Source organism: Camarhynchus parvulus, chromosome 5 (genome assembly GCF_901933205.1).
Source record: "Camarhynchus parvulus chromosome 5, STF_HiC, whole genome shotgun sequence".
NCBI lineage: Eukaryota > Metazoa > Chordata > Aves > Passeriformes > Thraupidae > Camarhynchus > Camarhynchus parvulus.
The window spans coordinates 4,619,431-4,639,395 of record NC_044575.1 but is presented as its reverse complement, the minus strand read 5'-3'; the positions used below and the strand labels follow the sequence as shown (position 1 = coordinate 4,639,395).

At 39.1% G+C, this 19,965-nt stretch overlaps 1 protein-coding gene across 1 annotated transcript in view; it reads right to left on the bottom strand.

Moving 5' to 3' along the window:
* NELL1 (neural EGFL like 1) overlaps nucleotides 1–19,965 on the bottom strand; it is a 303,342-nt gene that overhangs the window by 14,156 nt on the left and 269,221 nt on the right. Inside the window, 1 exon segment of the mRNA XM_030948530.1 lies at nucleotides 4,646–4,786. Coding sequence (XP_030804390.1) covers nucleotides 4,646–4,786 — 141 coding nt within the window.

Below are 19,965 nucleotides of genomic sequence, written 5' to 3'. Positions count from 1 at the left end.
ATGCAATTTCCTTTTCCATCCTTTTTGGCTGTAATGAGAAGTAATTTACCTCAGATATTATGAGAGGTCCCACGGCCACTGCATGTGAATCAGGTAGAAGACAAGCATGACTCTACATATCAACACAAGTTCATTAACTTGCTTTCACTGAAATTTGAAATCAATCCCTGGCTACTTCATTTCTTAGTTTTCAAGGCTATCCAGGTTTTAATTGTAAGACTTTTCCACAGCACCTTATTAAATGTGTGCAAGCAAACCATGCAGTGTGGAGTTTTGTATCATCATGATAAGCTGTTGCAGAAGAAAGAACCCCACTAATGTGCTAATTTTAACTGTTATGGTACATTAAACCATTACAGTATATTGTTAACGTGAAAAATGTAAGCTGGGCTCCCAAACCAATGTATGTACAAGTTAACTAAACTCTGTTTTGACAAATCATTTTTCACAGACAACTTGTCACTTAATGGTTGTCTTGCCTTCTTTCTAAATCAAAGTTATTTGGAGTTGTCCTTGAAAAACTATCACCAAGCTGATTCATTGTTAGCTAGAAAATATTTGATGGTAGTACTTTTATTCTATAGAGGCATAATGGTCTATTAAAGAACAGTGCATAATAAATTAGATTCTGAATGAAGAATTTACTAAAGCTTTCTAAAAATATAGAAATGACTAAACACAATTACCTTGAAGATATGTAACACAATTTTCTGTCAGAATACAAAAATTAGAATTTACTAGATGGAAAGTAAGTAAAATAACCTTTATTTTACAGGATAAAATCCACTGACACCAACTCTGATACTGTGAGCTTTAACACATTCTACAAGCAGAATAGAAGAAAGCTGTAAAATAGCAGCTTCTATTTGGCCATGGATACTCTGTACCACATTCAAAACTTTCTGCCTTCATAGCACTTCCCTATCAACAGATAAGAAAGTAATTCTCAGGCATATGGGAAGATTTTCCAGGGATGGGTTTTTTCCTTTTTGTGTAAAACAGAAAGGGGGAAAAATAAAATCTAACCTCCTTTGCTTTTACTTTCTGACCTAGATAAGAGACACCACTGCAGCATACCATGGAATACATGAAAGCTTCAGGAAGATATTTAAAGTCCATTCAGATCTGACCTGCCAGCACTGCTGCACCCAGCTTTTGTGGGAGACTAATACTTGTGGGGTTTTCTTTCATGAGCTCTTGAGTCCTCCTTTTTCCAAGCTCTCAGTTCCCCAAAGCAGCAACTCTAATCCTGCAGTGAGGTCTAGCTACACTACCTTTCAGGCTGGAATAAATAAATCCTGTGGGGATTTGGTGGGAGGAGGATCCATGTTAAGCTTCCCTACAAAATTTGTAGTGGTTCCTAAAGAAAAAAAAAATAAAACCTGACAGGCACCTCTGCCTTGGTGGTTGTTCCTTCTGTGAGTGCAAGGCCCATTGAAGGGACCAAGAAACAGAAATGATCATGAAAAAAAATAGAATCAGTAAATCTGCACTCCAGGGTCTGAACAGCACTCTACAGACTGGAAGCATCTCACTTAGAGATGGAGATTGAAAAGTATAATTTGCTTTGGGTAGATAGTCACAAATACTGTATCACATGACAGCTCATTATTCTCTATGAAGTTTTATTGTTTCTTTGCCTCAGATTGCAGCCAAGCTCCTATTACAAAATTAAAAAAAAAACCAAAAACCAAACAACGCAGCAGCTGTAGCCTACAGGTTTTAATTGCCAGGCAAACTTTGGTAGCAACTTTGTACAGCAATTGTCTTTTGTCTGCAAGCAGTTTTTCTTAATAACACATTGTGAAAGACCAGGGGCTCATAAAAACACTACTGTGGGAAATCAAATTACATTCTCTTAATTTGAGTCCACTCACCATCACTATATGAATCTGACATCCCTGATAAAAGCTGTCTTTGGTTGATATTTTGAGCAATAGAAGAATTTGCCCAGTCTTGAAGGGGTCTGACTAAGCCACACATCCTTATTATCCAAGCTCTGGTGCAATATTACGACCTTCACTGCCACATTTGCTGATTTACTCAATTGTCCCTCACCAGGCAACAAACTCCCCTGTTTTCTCTTTGTCAATGAGAATTTAGCTTTTAGAAGCACTGAGGTATCACACTTCCCAAATAGATGCTATGTTTCTTAATGTTTTGCAAGCACTGCAGAGATAGTGCAAGCAATGACTCAGCTCCATAACGCCCACATAAAATGGAGGGAAAAGGGGTTAACCAATATGTACATAAATGTATCCAACAAAAGCTACTGGCTGCCTGGGCTTTGGGCAATCAGTTAGAGATGAGTACTCCCTCCCACTGCCTTGTGATGTTTAAGACTCTGTGTAATATTTATTGCTATTATTTTGTAAGAAAGGTTTAATCTTATTTCTTATGTTTTTAGTCTATTTATTGCTCTCCATGTTTGTCCTTCAGGGAGGAACAAAAAATGTTTCAAAACACACTGAAAGACTATGGCTCATACCCAATATACACAAATTCAATATACAATACACCAGGAAAAAATACTGTTGCTAAGCAGATGAACCCTCTTTTATCTGAAACAGAGTGAAAGACACCACTTCTGACTCTAAATGTTCCACCATGCAAACAAGTTCTGTAACATGACATATTAGCTAGAAGGTGCAGTGTTCTCTCTCTGCTGTTTTACCCAATTCTTAGTTGCATTTTGAAATAAACATCAGGGTTTGAAATTTGTCAATATGGGTTAACAGAATCTTCCAATTAATTTTAAAATTATTTTATTTCATTATACTGGTGAAGCAAACTGGTTTATTTCTCTTCCTCACTGGTGCCCTGCAGCAGATGGTTCAGAGAAGCTATTTCATTAAAATAACCCCACTAATTTCACGTTCTGTTTACAACTTGCATATGGCAAGAGGAGCACCTCACCTCACAGACTGCCAGCATGCTGTGCAGGTCAAAATGAGGGCAGTGTGTTTTCATGGAATCTTATTCCTCCAGTCTCCATCAGAACATCTGGGGCTCCTTTTCGCAGCGCCCCACCCTTCAACAGGGATTCAGTGCAAGCAGTACTGACCTTTCCAGAGCCGAGCCTGCCTGGGGGTCAGCCAGAGTCTTGCCTATGTGTCTGTCTGTCTTCTGACATCAGCCTGGCTCTTGATCTTCTGCTTCCCAAATCAGCTACAGGAGGCACAAGGGATGGGGCTCCCCAGATGAGAGGTACAAGCACCGGAAAGGCTAAAAATGCCTCTGACCCCCAGCTGCCTCAGGGCTTTCTGAAAGTTATGTCATGGGGCTTTGACTTCTCACAAAGAAGGTATTTTCAACATTGCTCCATTCATCACTCATTTTACAACATTCAAATAAACCAGAGGAAGACTCTTAACATTTGAGAATTCATTTAGAAATACATGACTTTCATCTATTTTATTTATGGAATCCTGAAATGCTGTAAAATTTGCCATTTTTTACACAGACACCCTCTGAAAAAGTTCCCTGCTGTGATTTTATTGAGCTCCCCACCAGCTTAGGACAATGTGTAAAAAGCTAACTTAGCTGGACAATCTACAAAATATTGCTTTGAAAATCATTATCATTCCTCTGCATTTTTAAATTATGGCACTACCTTATCCCAAGGACTTCTAACAGCCAGAATTCATAAAAGATGGGGATTTTTTTTACAAGTAAATTTATATGTTTTTGTACTAATTTTTATTTTAATTATAGATTTTAAATAATAGAAAAGACCCTTTGAAGTTATGGACATGGTAAATTAAATTTGCAGCATTAAAAAAACCCCAACAAAACAACAACAACAACAACAAACCCTCCCCCCGCAAAAAAACCCACAAAAGGAGAAGAAGAGCTTTAATAGAAAACTCATATAACTGACTTGAGATGAAGTAACTGAAATGCCAAAGAAAGGACACAGTAACAATAGGAGCCAGTTGATCTGTACCTTACAGAAGTTAAAATGGGGTCCCTTCTAAACAGTTTTAAACTCACCTGATGAAATACCACATAGAAATTATGTATAAGGCAAATAACTGAAAAGATGGGCGAACTGTAAGCAGGGGAAAGGCAGAATTACCATCTTCACCATGGTACCCAGAGCCCTAGAGCCAGTGAGGGCACACAGACTGCAGGAGCCAGCATTAACTCCTCATGGAGCCTCATCCTTTGTCCTCCCATAGAAACACTGACAGACTCCTTTGAACTCATTAAAAATCCCTCTCTGTTCACGCTCTTGGGACCTTATTCTGCAAATATGGTGCATAGAGAATTTGACGTTATTTGCATAATTCTAAAAAATTAACGATGAAGATGCTGAAAAATGGAAAACAAGCAAACCAAAGCAACACAGACATGCCACAGATAGGTTCTTCTATCACTGGGTTGAAACCTTGAATTGGAAAAGCACCTCTTCCCCTTTTGCGGGCAGTTGTGCTCCCCAGCAAGGCCACTTCCACTCCAGGTTTCCCAACCCCTTGCTCTGATAAAGGGAGCAGTGCAGTGGGTCAGGCTTGGGACGCCCCTCCTAGCTGGGGGTGCTGACAGACAGACAGCTCGATTCCTGAGACCCTGCTCAGGAACTCCACAGTCTCTTGGGAACACCATGCAGAAGGATGAAAAGAAAGGCTCTCTGATGATTGCTTACCCACACAGGACTCCCCGGCAGGAGAATAGCTTCCATTGTCATGGAAACCGCTTCTGCACTCACAGTGGTACCACCCCGGGAGGTTAACACAGCGTGAATGGCTGTGACACGCAATGATCCCCTCTGCACACTCATCAATATCTGCCTCAGAGAAAAACACAAGCCAGCCGGGAAATTAATTTCCTTTGACACCAATACTGTAGGTTTGGTTTTTTTTTTTAATCTTATTGGTTTGGAGTTTTTTTTAAAGATTTCCTTTAATAGATGGATCAAGGTTTATTACAGTTCCAAACAACAGACATTTAAAGTGTGACTCACAGAACAACAATAAAAAATAACAATAATACATCATGTAATCTGTTACAGACAAGACATTCTTTTACACCATGATTTGCTGAAAATGCAAAGCAAACATGCAGATTTTTTGTTCCTCGTTCGGTTTTTTGTGTTGGGGATCTCTGTTTGCTTTTTTAACTCAGAAATTACATTTGTCTGTGCATTTAAAGCACTGCAGAACAGGCTGTCCACTGAAAAGGCAGTTTCAGCAATATTCCTGCTTTACAAACTGCATGTGCCAGGACACCTTGGAAAGAAAAAGCTTTTTTTTCAAGATTTGTGTTTCCAGCATTCAGCTGAGATATTGGCAGCTCTCTGGAACTGAAGGTGCTCAGACCACTTCACAAACACTGGTTAATCTCTTTTGTTTATGTGATCCAAATAAATACCCAGTACAAGTCTAACAGCGTGTGACAAACAGAAAAAGCAGTCCACGTTTCAGCTGCAATAAAACATTTAGCTGGAAAAGAGTGAGGCAAATGACAGCAAGTCTGTAGCAATGGAAAGATACAGCACGATGAACACCCTGCTGAGTGTCAATAAATGGGCTGTTTTCAGAAAGGGATTTCTCAAATTCCTGCAACACGTTTAATAGAGACTTTGTAATTGCCAGTAACCTCGGCTAATCATGGCTGGCACCTGGCTGCTTCTCCCCTTCGAGCATTTTTCAGCACATTTTGTAGGCTTGTAATTAAAATTAGCAAATTAATTATATGCTAACCTTGTGGTAATTTACGAAGCCATTATATTTTCATTCCTCTATTCAGCTCAAGCTTTTTTTTTTTTTTTTTTAATTTTGGACAGTTTTCAGCTGGGTAACTTATCAATTAAAAGGAGACACAAATTATTCCCAAATAATTCCCACTTTCACCAAGATTTTTTTTTTCTTGGCACACTTAAAATGCGCATAAAAAACCAAAAAAACTTGGTGAAAACAGGTTTGGAGATGACATTTAGCTCCACAAGGATCAAAGGACAAATGTCTCATGATCCTGATGCAAGACTGAGTTAAGGTGATTAACTAACCACAGAATGTAGCTTTTATCTCCATTTCCAAACTACATACACCAATATGGTTTCATGGACTGCACTGGAGTCATGTTGATGTACATGGAAATCAATTTGAATGAAGTATCCTTCAACACAATCCCATTTCCTTACATCTTACAAGCAATACCATAGAGAAGTTCAATTTTTCCTCATTTCAGTAACAATATTTATTCTTGTTGAAATATGGCTGAGAAACCTAAAAAATGCCATTTTCCAAGATTCGAGTTTGCCCTCACTCAAGCATGAACCAAGTTATCTACATAACAGGATCATAAACACTATTTATTTCTAGCTTTATTCAGCTCCCATCTAACAAAAAAGTCAATTTTTAAATGCTTTAAGATCTGTCACTGCTGTCACCTTTTCTGTACTTTGTACCTTGTGGAAGCTAATTTTAGTGTTAAAACACTGCACGAATGTAGCTGTCCATCAACGGTGAGTGCTGCTTGCAAACTCAGACACTTCCAATTCATTACAGCAAATGGAATTTATAACCATGATCTTTTCACGTGTCATGGCTGATGAAACAGGTTTAATCCTATCTGGAAAGTGAATGACTTTGCTACTGCAGGTCAATAGCAAATGAATCCCTCTTCTTACCTTCCTTTCTTTCCCAGTGTTGGATTGGAGAATGTTTCTGTTTGAAGACTGCTTTCTTGCATCAGTCCTGTACTGGACTTCAATCTGTTCAATTTTACATTTTTAATTTACAAAATTAATAGAGAGTTCCTAAAGTTCGTTTCTAAGCTTAAGCCCTTTCAAAAGTATGTGATTTAGGCTCATGGCAAAGGACACTGACTGACTAGCAGTCTGCTTTCCAGAAAGCCTGTCTGCCAGGGTACCAAAACTTAGCTAAGCAGCACTTTCCTCAATAGAAGAAGAGCCATTAGGTCAAAAAGTAAAATAATACACAGAACTCCCTCAAGACTAGATTACTTTACTGTGGCAGCACCATACCTGTTACAGCTTTTGTTCCCTGATGTGTAGGGAGACACTAACCAATTCCTTCAACCAGCAGAGCTAGGAAAGAAGACTTGCTTTCAGTTTTACAGGTTCTTCCTTTACTTCCTCATCTCCTTAAAGCAGTGGAGCTATGCCAGTATTGTCCTACACAGGCTGGGGGCAGTGGGCAAAGGACAAGAGAAGCTATGTGGGCTTTTTGGGAAAATCTGCCATGACAGACACCACTGGTGTGGAAACACTAGGAAAAAACTCTTCAAGTTCTTCACCACTACCAAGGTTAAGCTCAGCACCCCTCCTTGCTCCCCAGCCCAGCCTTCTCCAGCATGCAGGTGCTGGATCCAGGCTGGGAGGATGGTGCAGGAAGGAGAATGGGAAATCAATTCTCCCTCTGCTTCTGGTCAAAGGAATCAAAGGATTCGTTTGGGAGCACATCAGCAGCAGCACCACGTGATGTGACGTGCATGAAGAGCTGTATCAACCAGGAAAACCCTTAACAGCACCTCTGCTTTTCCAACACATTCCTGTTCCTTGAAATTGTGCACATAAACACTTTTTAAAGGGTTGGAAATACCATGGTGAGCTCTGCAAGCTTTCCCATCATCCTGTGCATTGTTTGTAGCATGTGCACAAACATGGGTCAGCGGGCATAGGAAAATACGGTGGATGTTTTAGAAATTGAGATTTATGGTGCTCAGAATACCAAGAGGGAAAAGCAAATAACAGCTTCATAAAATGGTGTGTCATACACCATGACATTATTTAGTTCAGTTAATAGACCACTTCCAGCTGGACATCCTATGTCCTCAAAACACTTTTTCTGAGCATTTCTTCTGCACAGAGAAATGTTGATATAGATAAGAGCCAGTTCAGGGAGTAAGAATCAATTCACTTATCTTCATCATTGCTTTTCCATCTTTAGATTCTAGCACCATATTTGCATATTTGCCTCAGGATAAAAGTCTGGTTTGGTGTTTTGCTATGAATTTGAGTTAGACATACACACTATTTTTGTGTGTTTTGTGTGTGCAGATGCTTACCAGAAAGTACTATATGTACTTTCTTCTTAAAGGTATGTTAAGCTGAAATGAAAGTGTACAGTTCTTACCTGTGAGCGAGAACAATGTAGAAATTATATTCTTTTTCAAAGGAGCACATTAAAACCTGATCAGAAATTCTGTCACTTCACACAGGCCAGAAGAAATAATTGGTGGGCATCTTTTGGCTGTGTTGCCATGCTGCAGGTGTTGCTTGCCCTCAGTGCTCCTGGCAGCAGGATGGGCAGTTTTGTCTGGGCTTTCTGCAGATCTGCATTAGTATCTAGATAGTCTAAAATAGAGTGCTTGAGAGAAACTGCCAATTTAATGTTTCCTTAGGAAGTGGAAAGTTTCATAATCTTAATTTTACTCTGCAGTCTCTGGCTAAATATCTGCACTACCCTTCCATTAAGGGCAGTATTTTTCATTTCTTGCTCTAAGACATGCTGCTTCTACCACCATGACACTGTTTTTGTAGTTTTTTTCACTCAAGCTTTGTTATAACATCCATGTAAAAGGAGATCTCATGCAAACCATCCTGTTGCCTGCTTTTACCTCACTCAGTCATTTGACTGCCATTAGTAGACAACTGTTAATGGATCTGGAAACACTCCACTACAGTGGCTCTGCAAATGCCCATAAATGGCACATTTTTGCACTGGAGAATAAAGGCACCGGTTGGTTTCATATAAGCTCTTGCAAGATATTAATCCTGCCCTTTAAGGACAGGTCTGTAATTTTTACTTTTAGCAGCTTCTTGAATTATTCATATAGGTATTTACGCAGACAAGATAAATAGGATAATTTGTCTCAAAATAAAACACAATGGCTTCAGAACCCTGTGAAAAATTAAAATAATTCAATCTTTTCTAATGCCCTACCACATTTAAGTCACTGTGTGATAATACTAAAAGGAAACCTGATCAGTGTCATGTAACAGCCAGCAATCTACAGTTTCAATGAGACAGAAGAGCTTTATTGTAAAAAATTCATCAAACCATTACTGTATTCTTTTTCATGCAAAAAATAAACATTCCTTATCTTTAGTTTCCACTGACTAGGAGACCTATAAGCAGGAAAAGCGTGTACTAACAAGAAAGGATCACACAGGTCTCAAGCTTCCTGAATTAAAACTGTACCTTGAAAGCTGACTCCATTGCTTCCAGAGCATTTCATCTTTATTTCCCACATCATAGCATTTTTCAACATAAAAACACCAGAATAATGCACCCAGACAACTGAGGCATTAGCTATATTTAAAATACAGCCTCTTCTCATCTCCTACTCCAGCCTAAGCCTCACTTCCACAAGACAGAGATAGCAAAAAGGGATGGCACTGACAGCACTATGCAAACAGTGCTCCTGCTGCACAGGGTTCATTCCACTATTTCAAATAAACCCTGAAAGCAAAGACAACTACTTTGGATGAGAACAGATGAAAAAATCTCTTGCTCTCTAAAAAACTCCAACAAACCCTCCTATCTGCCTACCTCTTCAGTTTTACATAAACTTATATAAAGACTGAATTTTATCATTTATTATTAACCCTTACATTTTTTAGCTCATTAAATCTCTATATTAGCTTTGACAGCTCACTACAAGAGGGGCATGCCTTTATTTTTAAACATATGCAAATGTTATATGCATAATACAAAGCACAAATATAGCACCAGCAGCCACCCTTAAAGTCTGCTAGATTTTCCCAATCCGAGTAGGGATTGGAAAAATCTAGCAGACTAGTTAAAACACTCTGACCTTGTCACAGGTTTGCAACCTAGTGTGCCTGGAATAGCAAGGATACAGCTGGAAGTGCAATTTAGCGGTTAAACAAATGGAAACTTAGAGAACACAGATAACTCTGTAATTAACTTACATTTGAATAATGACTGGTGGCTGTTGCTCAGCCTCATGGGGCCACTTCATCCTTAAGACAACAGAGATATTAAAAACCAGGAAGGACAGGAAAGGCATCTGTCTGAGAACTATCTGCTGGCATTTTTAATCATCACTTTTTAGTTTCACAGCTTTAGGTATCTCAGGCGATGAAGACTGCCCCCACCTCTGCCTGCAGCAAGCTTTGGAATAACTGCTTAGGAAATTTTTCCTTGACATTTAGCCTCCTTTTTAATTATGTTCATTTTAACTCATTAGGAGATTCGGGGCAAACAATTAACACCAAATAACATATTCCTCTCTCTTGAGTAGTCATGGCTGTTTTCACAGACTGATTTTAATTGCTTTATATTTATATTGGCCTCTTCAGTTCCTTCTCGGGCAGGAATAGTTTTGCCTGTATAAATGGTACAGGCTTTGGTCCATTTTCCTACTTTGAGGATACAGTGGAAAACCATAAAATTTTTAATTTGTTAAGATAATGAATGAAATTCACATTCATTAATAATCAAACCCACACAAACAGTTTAATAGCACTATATGGCTTTCAGGGATGAAATGTGTGCTCGCCATCCTTTATAATTAAAAAACAGCTGTAATATGCTTTATTGTGTAATTTTGGACTGGAATAAAGATTTTTAATCATTTGAAACTCATGTGCAAATTCAGAATGATGAGCTCACCAAGAATAAATGGAATTAAACCAGTATCAGAATAATAACACAGACTAGTTGTACCAGCATTTTTTAAGATTAATTCTTTTAATATATAACATCGAATTTATGGAAATTCATTTTAGTACTTTATATACTTATACAGTCCAAGATGATGTCTTTATAAGTTTTGTGCATCTCTCTCTCATACCCTCATGCTCACTGATTTCCATGCTAATTTTGCAGCACACTTGGAGTATGCAACTGAAAGATCCTGGCTCATTCAAATAAATTTCACTTCACAAGACTGGAGCTGAAAGAATTTTTTTCTTCTCATATCTAAAGATTACTGGGTGATGTAGGACATAAGAACTGGAAGGAGACCACTCAGTAGAAAGCCTGGCAGGGTAAGGAACTGTTCCATATTTAGTATTGCATTGGAGTTTTCATTGCAAACAGGATTTTAATTATCACTCCACAAGCCAGAAAAAGTCTGTCTTCACAATTAGTGGGTTAAGTTTCAACCTGAGGCAGAGACTTTCTGTCAAATTTGAGGCTGATGGTCAAACTTCAGGACAGAAGTTCAGCTCATTGCCTACTATCACCTTGTACCTGCTGGCAGCATCCCACAGTTCTCCAGGAATGTCCTCTTACTCCTTTTCACATTATGCTGCTCCTAAACATGCTGAAGCACTTTGTCAGGACTCCGAATTTAGTGGTTTTTCTACCTAGTTAGGAACAGAGTGTGTTGTTCATGCTACAGTTACCCATGTAAATCAATCTGGTAGCATTTCTGCAGAGAAAGTGAAGCACAGACCGCTAGTGAATCAAAGACCACCATGATTTAATTTCTATAATATATATACCAATAATATATATTTATTGGTAGAGAGATATAATGTGCAATCAACAGGTGAGATAAATAAGGCAGAGAAAGATACAAATACCTTTCCAAAGTTCTCCAAAGCCAAACTGTGAGAAACTTCTCAATTTCGTAATTCCAGTCCACTGTCCTGCCATTCAGGTCACCATTCTCTATTCCCTATAAAAATATTCTCAAGAAACCAGGCAGAGACAAGGCCAACTTTTGCTACCTTCATGATCCATGAACATGAGCTTTATTTTTTAAGAATGTTCAGTATCTTCATCCACAATTGCTAATTCAATTAAATTGTGATACTGGAGTTGTAGCTGCATATATTATATATAAGCGACTATTCAGAGTATTGGATATGCATACTAGAATAAAATGAAAACCAAGATCAATAGGAGAGGTCTGTTGTGTCAAGGAACTTAAAGCACACAGCAGGTATTCTTCTACACAGCCAGGATTATACAATTTTTTTTAAAGTTCAAACCCATTCCTAAAGCAAACTACTTTCACATAGACAGCTGCTTTAAGCCTATTGAAAGCATAACTGCTGTAAAGTCAGAGGCATTGAATTTACAATGACTGGTAAAACCATACTAAAAACTTACTACAGATTGCACAATTACACTTCAGAAAATCTGCATGGCAAAATCCATTAAGTATCTCATAAAAAGACTAATATATCAATGAGAATAAAAAGTGCTCTCGGCAAGAGATTTTGGCATCCTGCAATTAAAGAGTTGTGCATTCTTTGCCAAGATCACAAAATTTAAGAATAATCACGGGGGAATTAAGAATAATTTAAGAATAATAAAGGGGACAGATGTTAAGACAAAAGAGCTGCTGGGTGCCAAGCAGCTGGAACACAGCTTGGCACAAAAGGAACTGGGGCTCCTGGTGGACACCAAGGCGAACACCAAGGTGAACATGAACCAGCAAGATGACTCTGCTGTGAAGAAGCTGGATAGTGTCTTCAGCTGCAGGAAATAAAGAACTGCCAGCAGGGTGAGTGAGGTGCTGGACCCAGTTCTGACCTCCCCAGCACCACAGAGGGATGGAACAGCAGTGGAGAGACCACCCTTGGGACTGAGGGTGAGTGAGGGCTGGGGCATCTCTCACAGGAGGAAAGGCTGAGAGGGCTGGGCCTGGTTAGGCTGGAGACGAGAAGGCTCAGAGCGATCCTACAGACACATATGAGTACCCAAGGGTGCCAAGAGGAGGGAGTCAGGCTCCTCTGAGCAGTGCCCAATGACAGGAGCAGGACCCAAGGGCCCACAAAGTGAAACACAGCAGGGCCCATGTGGCGTCGTATGTTTTAGAAGTATTTATATGAGTTCAGTTGTAAAATTAGTTATCCCTTTTGTAAGTTTAAAATATGGTTTGGTCCTCGGTTCCCCCCATGTAATCCCCTCACAATGGTTTCTCCCCAAGCTGTTTACCCCTTGTTTTCTCGCCAATGGCTTGTCCCTCAAGACGACTGATCCCGTGATCCTTCCCTTTATGCCCTTATAAGTTCGTTTCCTCCCTCCTGGTGCTGCCCACTTCCCCTGTCTATCATTGTAACCACCCCCCCTTTATTTCGAGAATTTTCCATGTCAATCATCATTAACTCAATGTATGACTTGCCTCCAGAGTCTCTTCCCTCCCCTATGTGATTGTCATTCGTCCAGCTGTGTCTCGTACTGATTTTTTTTTTTTTTTTTTTTTTTTTTTTATGTGGTTTATTGGTCACTTTATGTCTCCTCCTATCATGCCCACTCTCTTTATCAGTGCCTCCCCAAGCCGTCCTCCTCCGACACCCGTCCCTAGTCCCACCTGGGAAATAAAGCACCTTGGCATCCGCACAAGTGTCCACTCTCTCCTTCCTTTATGTCGGGACTGCATAGCCACGCTGTCACCTGCGCCACCCACGCCACAGATGGCACCACTACCCGAGGGTTTTCGAGGAGAACCCGGGAGTGGCAGATCTTGTGGTCACCTCTGGCCACACACTGGGAGCGGCTAGCGGCATTTGTCCAGCTCCCGTGGCCGCAGAGCAGGCTACAGGCCCATGGGAACATCAGGAAACACTCCTGCAGTGTGAGGCTGCCCAGGGCAGGCTACAGGCCCATGGGAACATCAGGAAACACTCCTGCAGTGTGAGGCTGCCCAGGGCAGGCTACAGGCCCATGGGAACATCAGGAAACGCTCCTGCAGTGTGAGGCTGCCCAGGGCAGGCTACAGGCCCATGGGAACATCAGGAAACGCTCCTGCAGTGTGAGGCTGCCCAGGGCAGGCTACAGGCCCATGGGAACATCAGGAAACGCTCCTGCAGTGTGAGGCTGCCCAGGGCAGGCTACAGGCCCATGGGAACATCAGGAAACACTCCTGCAGTGTGAGGCTGCCCAGGGCAGGCTACAGGCCCATGTGAACATCAGGAAACACTGCTGCAGTGTGAGGCTGCCCACGGAAGCTGTGCAGTCTCCGTCCTTGGGGACACTCAACATCTGGACGTGGTCCTGGCTCCAGGTGGCCATAGCTGAGCTGTGGGGTTGGACAAAATGACTCCCAGAGGTCCCTTCCAGCCTCAGGCATTCCTCAGCCCCTGATTCTGCCTCAGAAGGAATTCTCACTTGAATAAAAACTGATGAACTGCACAGGCTGCAGGCTGAAGATTGTTTCATCAGAGCCACAAAAGATGAATGAAAGCTCTTATAAAAGCGGACACTGACAAACAGCATTCTCCACTCAACTTAGCAACTGCCTGCAACCCAGTGCACTGCACAAAAGGAATCATTCAGGTGACACTGGCTTTGTGTGTAAAAGCTTCATGGATGAGCCTCAGCATTATTATCCAGTGCCATCAGACATCATGCACAATCTCTAGGTACAATGCATAAGCAATATATCACTCCATCTAGCACTTGAAATGCTGAGTTTCAACATCAGTGATAGAAATAGCCTATTATCTTATCTAGAACATCCCATGACGGAGAATAGCTGTTCCCTTCCATAAATTCTTTGGTGATTTGCCTCAACCAATTTTACAACAGCTCACATGATGAGTCCTCCCCCACTTCATTGAGAAGATTATATTGCAGCCCAATAGTGCACAGTGGTAGGAAGTTCTTTTGATTAGTTTGAGCCTTCTAAAAATGAGTATATCAAAATAGCATTTGTAAAAAAATTTCACTGCTAACAGGAGGTAGCAGCTGATGAGAAAATAATAAAGAGCACATTTTCTTCACTGTGGCTGGGGTGGCTAAATGTCATTCTCCTTAAAATTCCCATATATACCATTGTGCCAAAGGGCACACGAAGCAAATCCAAATTACAGGTTTAGATTATAATAGTGTGCACACCCTATAGCACCCCTGAGAATTTAATAATAATGAGAAATAGTCTCAATTAGTTTTTTAAAATCTTGAACTGATTAACAGCTTCAGAAAAGCATTTTCATTCATACAGTAATAAATTCTCCCAAGGAAGCAAATCCCCAAACAATCAGTATAAAATGAGCTCTTGAAATCATAAGCAGAATAATGTAAAGCTCTCTGCATCCTTAATTAGGGATAGAAATGGTTCAGGAAGGGCTGATCAATAACGTGCAAATGATAAAAATGCATACTTTTGGAGAATGTGTGAACACAGTTTCATAAAAAGATGAAATCTTTGGTGGGTCTTCCACACAGCACACTGAATTGCAACTGCTCTCATCAAAGGAAGATCCCCAGCCACCTTGGAATAAATAGATTTATTTCTGATAGTAAGAAGGGTGAAGAAAAAGACCCCATAATGATACCAAATAACAGAAGCCTGAAAGGGCTGCTTAAGAGAAATCAAGACTCTTGCAGCACTTTGCCTATCTCCTTGTGTTCATCATGCAAGTAAAAGACGTTCTCTATTTTGGTCAGCTTGAACTTTCTCCAGCCCTAGCACCTTCCATCTTATTGTATTTGCAATACAATAAGGGTGCTCTGTGGCAGGAAGGAAAGATGAATCTGACTCCATGTTCTCAGAAGGCTAATTTATTATTTTATAAATAAAATAGCATATTTCACAAATATATTTTATAAATAAAAATAGTATATATTTTATAAAAAAATATAGTATTTTATGATACTATATTTATTAAATAGTACTAAATTAAACTATAATAAAGAATACAGGAAGGATACTTACAGAAGGCTAAAAAGATAATAATGAAAACTCGTGACTCTTTCCAGAACTCTGACACAGCTTGGCTGTAATTGGCCAAGAAGTCAAAACAATTCACATGAAACCAATGAAACAATCTCCAAACACATTCCAAAGGAACAAACCACAGGAGAAGCAAATGAGATAATTATTGTTTTCCTTTTTCTCTGAGGCTTCTCAGATTCCCAGGAGAAAAATCTTGGACAAAGGAATTGTTCCAGAAAATATGAATGCCACACGTCTGTTCCCCACCACCCCCTGCATTTCCATTTCCCCGCGTTCCCAGCCCTGTCACACCATGGGCACAGTCACAAAAAGCACTTTGACGTCATCAGCTCCATGCACAACCCTGGAAGTTTGAGAAACACAGAAAAAGTGTGTTAGAAACACATAGAAAAAGTGTTCTTCCCCTGTTAAACCTGGGCAGTGCCATGTCACTGTGATATTTTCTGAAAAATCCTTTCACCAGGATTTCTTCTCCTGGGAAGTTGAGAAGCCTCAGAGAAAAATGTAAATAAGAATTATCTGATTGCTTCTAATTGTGTTTTACTGCTTTGGAATGTGGTAGGAGATTCTTTCATTGATTCCATGAGAATTGTGTTCTCTTAATGACCAATCACAGCCAGCTGTGTCAGACTCTCTGAGAAGTCACGGGTTTTTATTATTCATTCCTTTCTAGCTTTCTGATGTCTCCTTTCTCTTTCTTTAGTATAATTTTAGAAATATAATAATATAATATAATATAATATAATATAATATAATATAATATAATATAATATAATATAATATAATATAATATAATATAATATAATATAATATAATATAATATAATATAATATAATATAATATAACATAATATAATATAATATAACATAACATAACATAACATAACATAATATAATATAATATAATATAACATAATATAATATAATATAATATAATATAATATAACATAACATAATATAACATAATATAATATAATATAATATAATATAATATAATATAATATAATATAATATAATATAATATTCAGCCTTCTGAGAACAAGGAGTCAAATTCTCATCTCTCACCTCATCCTGGGGACTCACAACACAACAGTGCCACATTGCACTTCACTACATAAGCAGAGTCAACATGTTGCAAAAAAATCTACAAAAGTTTACTAAACCAACACAACATATCCACTGACGCCTTCAGAAAGAAGGTGAGAATTCATCCCAGATGCTCAGCTGTCCTGTGCATCCTCAGGAGTCAGTAAGCTGAGACAGACTTTACAAGGCCAACTGCTTAATGTCTCCTGTTTTCTTCTGCACCTCAAATCAGAATTTGTTCCAGTGCTAAACTTATTTGTGCTATATAATACATTTAAAAATGGTAAACATTTATATGTGCTTTCAATCAAGCTAGAAAGATTTCCCCCGAGAAGACTCAAAGTTCCAAGTCTTAGAACCCTTCTTAGGGTTCGTAGGGTGAACTTCCTATTTCACATGCACTTCTAAACCTAATTAAGGAGAGTAAAGTACATCAGTGTCTGTAAAAGCACCATGTTGCATCCAATGTTTCTCCCAGGTGAAGAACTCAGTCATTACTGTTACCCTTCTTTTTAAATAGCGTAATGAATATTTCCAAATAAATAAAAAGTGCCTTTTCCCTTAGTATAAAATGTGCTTTTTGAAAGCATATGCTTTCTCTTTCAATGTTAATTACAGATTGAATTTTTAACTTCACTAAACCATTAGTTGTGACTTTGATCAGACCCCAGTTCCCCCAGCCTGGGTGCTGCTTCAGACATCAATAATTCTAATTAAACCAACTCTGAGATATGACTACATCATTTCTCTAAGCAATTAAAAATGTGCAACTGAAATAAGTAGAAAATCTTAAAAGGAAAGCCAGTGGACTCATATAATAATAATAATAACAATAACAATAACAATAATAATATTGTTATTATACATTGCACTTCTACATTGTCCTTCATTCTTGGATGTCAAAATACTTCTTAATAGCATAATACTTTGTCAGGAAAAGAAAAATATAAAAAGCCTCTATTTATTTTCCTATCTGAAAGGGGTTTAATTATTCATGATGAAGATACAGTCACTGCTTGCTGCATGAATAAGACCTCCACACACTAAAACTACACATTTATCCAAATTGATTTTGTGCCCTTCATTTCATTAAATTAACAACGTTTTATTATACCTAAGTTGAATTCAATTTTTTTCATTAGCATTTCCAAAGGAAGAGCTTCCTCACAGCAGTCGTTTTTACAATTTGAAGACTTCAGTATCATTTACTCTCTTCAAATGCACTAAGCTATAGAAGAAGCGTCCTCAAAAAATGTATCTGCAAAGGCTGGAACGTTAGATTTTGCTGGACTAGGAGGATCACCTTGAACTTTGCAGGATCTTAAACAACTACATGGGCTCACCATTAGTGCTTGAGGGCTTGGGGTGGCTGGAAAGACTTTGTGAATCTCGCTAGATGAGTAAATTTGGGATTAGAAGCAACAGCTACTTGGGGTCTAACACTGGTGTTACAACTGTCCCTGTGTTTTACTGTCACCATCATATTTTCTGAAAAATCCTCTTCGCCCAGGATTTCTTCTCCTGGGAAGCTGAGAAGCCTCAGAGAAAAAGGGAAACAATGTTGTCTCATTTGCTTCTCCTGTGTTTTGCTGTTTTGGAATGTGGTTGGAGATTGTTTATCCAACAGGTGAATTGCTTTGACTTAATGACCAATCACAGTCAGGCTGTGTTGGGACTCTGGAGAGTCAGCCACAAATTTTCATTAGTATCTTGTTAAGCCTTCTGTCTGTATCCTTTCTCTATTCTTTAGTATCATATCATATCATATCATAAATTAGCCTTCTAAGAACATGGAGTCAGATTCACCATTTCCTTCCTGCCATGGGGCACCTCAAAAATACCACATTCGATCTTAAAAAACTTCTCTGCATTTCTGTTTATCTGCAAGCAAATGTTTTTGATACTACAAAAGCCTTTAGTAGCTCTTCGCACACACTTCAGACAGTATGTAGATGAAAGAATGAATAAACAAAATGCCATCATTTCACAAAGAGATTTCATATATGGATATAAGTACATGCACAGTCTGTGTTTCAGAGCTTCATTATCAGTGAAATGAGGTTGATCTGCAGCACAGGGAATACCAAACATAAAAAAAATCCCAGCTGTCCTATGCATATTTATGCATTTAGGAGCAAGACTAATTTAAAGGGGGGGGGGGGAAGTCAGTGTAAACAGAGCACTTATCCTGTCCCTTTAGATTTCTGTCCTTAATTGCTCTGGATATGCATCTTTCTTCAGAGACTGTGGTCTCCATCCTGCACATTAGATCCAGAGCAGAGACTTGGTGAGGTGAGCTACTCCAGACAGTGTGACAGCTGTGACTCATGTCATGAACAAGGACAACAGCAGTGGTGGCTCAGCCACGACCATCAGAGGATGTGAGCAAGAAAAGGGTTGTAGGGAAAACTGTTTCACAGTAGAAGATTCCACCTTGGCTAACAAATAGCAACAGACAGTGGAAATCACTCTTAGGGCCACATGAAATCACCTAATATGTCTCAGTCTGTAAGATTTAAATCACTCAAGAGTCAGTAAAAAAGATGCTTACTGCCTGACAGTGACTTAGGACAATGGTGGCTCTAAAACAGATGAGCAGATGAGCAGATGAGCACTAAGCACCAGTAAAGCATGTGGCATGCAACTGGCAAGGAACCTGGGACCACCAAAGCAGAATATAAAACATCTGGCTTTCCAAAACAAGCTTTTCACAGATTGTGAAACACAGCAGAGAAAAGGCAAAATGAGAGATTTGCATTTTATTTGGTTCTTAAAATGTGCCAACTTAGAAATCCTATAGACTGTCACCCAAATTTATGAAATACGGTAGAAGACGCCTACTTTACTTATCCTTCAGTTATTGAACATATTACCCCAAAATGCACCAGTCTTTTAGATGCATATCTTATTTTCTGTTATATCTAGTCAAAATACCGATTTTGTATTTTTTTTAATATGGGGTCATTTATCATACCCCTATGGATACTTTCCTAGTAAAATTACATTATTTTCCAGTAACTGAAAATTTGGTCTCTCACAGATTTTCAGTTTTAGGAATAATTTTAGTTCAAACCACATCATCAATGAAGAGTTGGGTTGCTTTCAGGCTATAATTCATCTAACACCTCCTTCAGATGCTTCCTTAGGAGAAGCATCACGCATTAGAAACCCCCACTTCTCTCCACTCACTGTAACAAGAGGTTTAGCTGACTACCTCAAGGCAGACAGCCATGATCTCTCTCATTAGAACAAG